Source organism: Sinocyclocheilus rhinocerous, unplaced genomic scaffold (genome assembly GCF_001515625.1).
Source record: "Sinocyclocheilus rhinocerous isolate Xijiao unplaced genomic scaffold, SAMN03320098_v1.1 scaffold111, whole genome shotgun sequence".
Classification (NCBI taxonomy): Eukaryota; Metazoa; Chordata; class Actinopteri; order Cypriniformes; family Cyprinidae; genus Sinocyclocheilus; species Sinocyclocheilus rhinocerous.
In genome coordinates, this window is record NW_015642811.1 from 1,247,932 (window position 1) to 1,254,224 (window position 6,293).

General features: G+C 40.0%; 2 protein-coding genes across 2 annotated transcripts in view; one reads left to right on the forward strand and one right to left on the reverse strand.

The window, feature by feature from the left end:
* The window catches only part of LOC107756429 (O-acetyl-ADP-ribose deacetylase MACROD1-like), a 51,085-nt gene that overhangs the window by 11,599 nt on the left and 33,193 nt on the right, over positions 1 to 6,293 (forward strand). The gene's annotated exons all lie outside the window — the stretch shown is intronic.
* LOC107756485 (leucine-rich repeat transmembrane protein FLRT1-like) overlaps positions 2,282 to 6,293 on the reverse strand; it is a 16,967-nt gene continuing 12,955 nt past the window's right edge. The window contains exon 2 of the mRNA XM_016573633.1: positions 2,282 to 4,695. Within this exon, the coding sequence (XP_016429119.1) occupies positions 2,422 to 4,569 (2,148 nt within the window). The 5' untranslated portion in view covers positions 4,570 to 4,695 and the 3' untranslated portion in view covers positions 2,282 to 2,421. The remainder of the gene's footprint in view (positions 4,696 to 6,293) is intronic.

Genomic DNA, 6,293 nt, shown 5'->3' on the forward strand with positions numbered 1-6,293 from the left:
ACAATGCGTTTCAACTTTTAATGATACATATATCAACGAAAAAGATAACAAGCTTTATTTACTATTCATCATGATGTATATCCATATCTATAACGAGAGAAAGAAGTGATTTACATGGACTACTTTTTGAATAGTTCACTTTTAAAATGCATCAGAAAAAGGCTGGAAAATTGCAGATCCGGTACAGATATCCTTTTAGTGTTCCTACCTTTCTACTCTCCCGGCTAATGCTGCGTTTAAGTCACACAAAGTCAGTCTGTGGAAAAAAGTGGATTGTCTTTAATCAATTAAAGACCTTTGTTCTCTCTCTTCCTTCTTAGCCCACACACAAGATGCAGAGGTTCACAGTGTTACATATTTTATTAATCCCTGATTTCTGTTTTTCCTGCACCTCAGGGGTATAGATACACACCGTTTCACACACAAAGATTGTAATGAGCCGACATGTTAAAGTTGTCTGATCATTTGTAATTTTTTCTAGTCATCTGCTAGATTTCATGTCCATGATATTTTCTGGTATGTTCTGTATCAACAAGCCCTGCCCTTCAGTTTGCTTTTTTACATGCTAAATTGACTGCATTCTCTATGTCAGCCTGTCAGTTTGGGTTCATTCATCAATTAGGGTTGCCCCCTTTCATGATTGTCTTTAAATGCCTCTTTCTGTTTAGTTTAAATGACCTCAGATTTCTTAAAGTCATTCCTTTCGTCATAATTGAAATGCATTTGTCTGTTGTTGAGCAGGTAAAACTACTGAGCTTCATATATTTTGACTGTTCTTGAAACCTTCATGTGGTGAATGAAAAATGTGATTTTTTTTGTTTGTTTTTCATAAGATATCCACTTTTTCAGTGTCTTATTTCTTTGACAAATTTTCTTTGTGAACATGAAACCTTTTTCTGTGCCTTGATCTCTTTCCTTCTCTTTCCTTTTGTCTCCTTCTACCCCACTTTTCTCACTCTCATTAAAAGAAAAGAAACCCAGTAGCAATTTGAGGTCTTTCATTGTCAAAACCATTATCACCACTGTCAGCTCTCTGGGTTGGGAACAAAGTCCTCGTGCTGCGTGCAAAAGAAATAGAGAGAATAAAGGAAAAGCCCATAAAAGGAGGGAGACCTTTCGTCATAATTGAAATGCATTTGTCTGTTGTTGAGCAGGTAAAACTACTGAGCTTCATATATTTTGACTGTTCTTGAAACCTTCATGTGGTGAATGAAAAATGTGATTTTTTTTTATTTTTTTTATAAGATATCCACTTTTTCAGTGTCTTATTTCTTTGACAAATTTTCTTTGTGAACATGAAACCTTTTTCTGTGCCTTGATCTCTTTCCTTCTCTTTCCTTTTGTCTCCTTCTACCCCACTTTTCTCACTCTCATTAAAAGAAAAGAAACCCAGTAGCAATTTGAGGTCTTTCATTGTCAAAACCATTATCACCACTGTCAGCTGTCTGGGTTGGGAACAAAGTCCTCGTGCTGCGTGCAAAAGAAATAGAGAGAATAAAGGAAAAGCCCATAAAAGGAGGGAGAGAGAACTGAGAATTAGAATTTGAATAACAGCCCCTCAAAAAGATTTCTTTTTTGTTGTTGTCGTCGTCAGTATGCCCCAGAATGGAAAGGCATCAGTTTCCCCCAGTGCACATATACACAGTAAAGTCCAGGTAGTAAAATTATATCTATATGAACCTGGTCCCAGATCTCATCATCATCATCATCATGCTAACCCTTAAAATGAGCTAGTTTTAGGACACTGATAATCATTGTTACTAAGATGCAAAAACAGCTTAAATTATCATCTGAATATTGGATAACATCAACACCAAGAGTGGTATCCCTGGCACTTTCTGACTATTATAGGTATTTTGAGCATGTTCCAGAGGGTTTTTTGCCCATAAAGAACAATGTTTTGAAAACAGACTAAAGGAGGCACAAAGGGTACTTTGGAATAGGGGTGTGCCGAATGAAATAATGATTTATCCACATATCACGAGGTGTTCTTTCTGAATATTTTTATGTAACCATGTTATTGTTTTGCATCATTTATGTAGAGTGTTTGCAGTACAGTCCATATATCATTTTTAACACCTGGTTTTGAATAGTAAGTCATATTCATTCTTGTAACATCACTAAATTACCCAATTCAATTCAATTCACTCGGAATCCTGATTTTGGTTTTAAACATCTTCATGTTACACCAGTGCTCCAATAGTGAGAAAACTATACTATTTTAAGTATAAATATTTTGATTTAAAAAAATCTACTTGAAATCTTCTATCCAGTAATAAGATTTTCTGTATGATAGATGGGGGAAAATGGTCCCCTTAGAATCGGCACACCCCTACTTTAGAACCTAGGGAAAAGAACCCTTACCCAACTGCTTTACCTGATAACAGGAACAGAATAGGAAGGGGGTTATAAAAAAGACTATCACGTGTATGAGTAATCTATGTCTGGTATTCCTCCTTCTCTGTACCCTCGATTTGTTCCATAGCCTGGATTTCCTGTGTGGTTCAGGGTGCTCCTATATAGAGTTGCATTATTAGAGGGAAAGATAGTATGAATGTATGTCATATACTCAACTTTTGCCTTGGGCTGCAAAGGCTGTTGGGTAGACATTGGTGTCATTTGAAAGCCATGAGCTCTGATTTCTAAGATGGACGTGTCTTTTATGGTTCCAGACTCAACATAGTCATCGTAGTGTTTGCTGGCACCTTGTGAGCCAACAACATCTCTACCATATACAGAATGGTCACCTCGCGCAAGGTACCCCGCACGGTGTCCGTACCAGCAGAAGATGCCAAAAATTAAGAACAAAGACACCAATGCTGTTGCACCTCCTATAATTCCAGCAAGTGGTAGGGCTGACAGTTGGTCAGTTCCTCGATCAATGTCCTGGTCTGAAATAGGCTGCTCGAAGGGATCAGTCTCTGTTTTGGCACAAGCAGGGTGCTCATGCTCTGAGTTTGTGTTAAAGTTTAAACCCCCACTTGCTGTAAAAGAGGTTCTTTTACCATCATTTCCAGAGAGAGGCACCAAGCAGATGATGTAACTTGACTGGGGCTGTAGTTGCGTAAGTAAATACTCACGGCGATCACCTGGCACAAGTGTTTCTGTGATTGACCCCATTGCAGGACTGTTGCCTAGTCGCAACCAGGAAAGTCTGAAGGAGGGGACTGGCTGTGAAGCCTGCCAGGTAATGTGAACTGTCTCTGGTGTGAGAGGTTTTACACTGATTAGTAATGATTTTCCTGTAACCCCATTTCCACCTCCAAGGCTGTCCTGGCTAATATCTGAATACTTGTGGCCTGGTCGTCTGGATCTGAGGGTAAAGAGAGAACCCTGCGGAAGTGGAGGGGTTGTTGTAGCTGGTGCTTGTGTCGAAAAATAACTTTTCTCCTTCTTTGCTCCATCGTTTCCAACCATTCCTCCTGCAGAATCTACGCTGACCTCACAGTCTTCCAACTGACTTGTAAGGTCCCTTAGTGCCATGCCTCTTACTCTCTCTGGTCCATGGCAAGTTAAACCTCTCACAGTCACTGATGAACCTCGCTCATGCAACCAGTCATGAAGCCAGCGGAGGTTACAGCCACAGTACCAAGGATTTCCTCGAACAAGTAATTGTGAAAGGCTGTCCAGGTCCTTGAATAAACCTCTCGGGAGAGTCGTCAAGTTGTTACCTGATAGATCCAGTTTCTGTAGCCTTCGCATGCCATCCAGGGAGCCTCGTGGCATGTGGGCTATGGCATTGTCTTGTAGATAGAGGCGAAGAAGATGCATACTTGGAAGGTTTAATGGTGGTGCCTGGAGCGAGTTACGAACCAGAGAGAGCTCTGTGAGATTAGACAGCCGTGAGAATGTATCATCTGCGATACGCTGATTTGCCAGCAGATTCCCATCAAGGAAGAGACGTCTTAGAGAGGAGAGACCTTGAAATGCATGTGTTGGAATAGTTGAAATCCGATTGTCATCTAGGCGGAGTTCCTCAAGTGATGCAGGCAGTCCTGATGGTATACTCGAGAGGTGGTTGCGTGACAAGAAAAGAAGACGCAGCCTCGGATTGTTGGCGAATGCTTTGTCTTCTATACTTACGGTTGAAACTGAATTGTCATCCATGTGAAGCTTCTCCAGTAGGGGGAGCCGTGCAAGAGCGGAACGGGGTAAAGTTCGTATATTGTTGTCCTGTAGGTGAAGTTCTCGTAGCGACGGAGGCAGATGTGTTGGAAAATCATCAAGTTCATTATCATAAAGGTAAACTACTCGCACAGTAAGTTGTCGCTCTAAAGATGTGGGTAGCCCAGCATTGTCGATGCGGTTATTTTGCAGATAGAGCACAGCTGCCGTTAATGGTAATGGTGGGATGATATTCAAGCCACGGTCATTGCAGTAAATGAAGCCATCATCGCACCTGCAAGCTGAGGGGCATGGCACGTCTCCCTGAAGCTCCACCTCTCCAAGAGCTGCCTCCGCGGCAGCAGCTGTTGCTGCAGCGAACTCGAGGACTTCAACCAATAATGTCAGGCATAGGAGAAGTAGGAACAACCAATCGCGGAGTTCAACTAGGCTCTCTGTGGCCATAATTCCAGGCAATGTACCCCACTCTCTCTGCAGAGGTAATTTAACCCAATGTCTCAAGTCAATATTCTTGGTCAGTGTAGTAAAATGCAGGTCTTTCTTGCCCTTCTTTACTTCCAATCACAAGCCCTGTGGGAAATATAGAAAATATATATTTTTTTGCTAAGATGTTTTCAAAATACAGAGGTTACATTTGGTGTAGAGTTCAGTGCAATTATAAGTCCACATATCTGTTATTTAGTATGCTGTCTGACATCTGCCTAAATGTGAAGAACATTGCAAGGTGGTAAGAGGTTAGTAAGCAAGAGCAGAGAAAATCAGTCAAGCTGAACGGCTTTCTAGATAACCTTAACAGAGCAACTGACAGATAGGGAGCATTAGACATAACATTAAAATAAAAAAGGACTGAAAGAGAACAGCAAATGGATTGCAGTTGAGCTATGTAAATGAATAGTGTGGAAAGAGTTGAATGAAACGATTACATTGCTATATTATACACTGAAAATTGTAGGTGTGAGGTGGTCGTTCTGAACTTATATTAAAATGTGATTGACATTTGAGTTCCTGAAAAAACAATTACCGGTTTATTCCTGGATTGACCTTAAGTCATATTACAATTCAAATGTAGCAGGGAACTGTGTTTGAATAAATCACTAGTTTAATTTTAGCTCAAGTTTTTGAAAGTTCACAGAAGGGTCAGATAGAGTTCTCGTTTTCGGAATGATTTGCAATTGAGATTTAGATGAAAACCACAGACGTTTACAACAAATTGACATGCATAATGGATGCTGTTTCTTGGTTGTTATTGTTTTCAAAATAGCATGAATTATTCAGAGAGACTACATAGAATACCCAACAGAGATTTCACTCTGTGTTTAACCAGTCATTGACTAGATGGCCGGGGATTGTGAATTTCCTGTGTATGTATTCTCTATAAGCCTTGACTGTGACTTGTTAAATAGAGGAAGGAAGGCAAAGAATATTTGCAATTTAGATGGAAATTCTTTTGTTTACCCCTATTATGGGTAATGAAAGTTTCATATTTTGGTTTTGGGAGTCCCCAACAACAGGTTGACATGCATGCAAGGTCAAAAAACACTTTCATTGTCTTATAATATGCATTTACTTTTACCTTACTTGCTCAACGACTTTCAAACGATTCGCTCAACGATTCATTTTTCCAAACCCCTTCTTTGCGTGATGCTAATCTGCGGTGATTGGTCCACATCATGCCTGTAATGCCTGATAAAGCAGCGTTTGTGAGCGCAGTGCTGCTTTGTGTACAGCGTTACTGGGGAAACTATTTTTACTTCATTTTAAAATGACTCGTTTCAAAGTTTCAGAGTCGACTCTTTTTTTTTGAGAGACAATAACTTTATACACGGTGCACTTTCAGATTTAAAGGGGTCATATGATGCGATTTAAATTTTTCCTTCCTATTTGAAGTGTTACAAGCTCTTGGTGCATAAAGAAGATCTGTAAAGTTGCAAAGACTAAAGTCTCAAATCCAAAGAGATATTCTTTATAAAAGTTAAGAGTTAACCACGCCCTCCTAAAACGGCTCGTCCTAACACGCCCCCACATACCTAACATGTCTACTTGGAAGATTTGCATAACGCCGCCCAAATGTTCACGCAAAGAAAGAAGGCATAATTTTTATAATTTTTATGTGGAGTCGCTGTGTGTTTCGTTGTGAAAGCGAAACTACTTTGTTTGGCCTTCCAAAA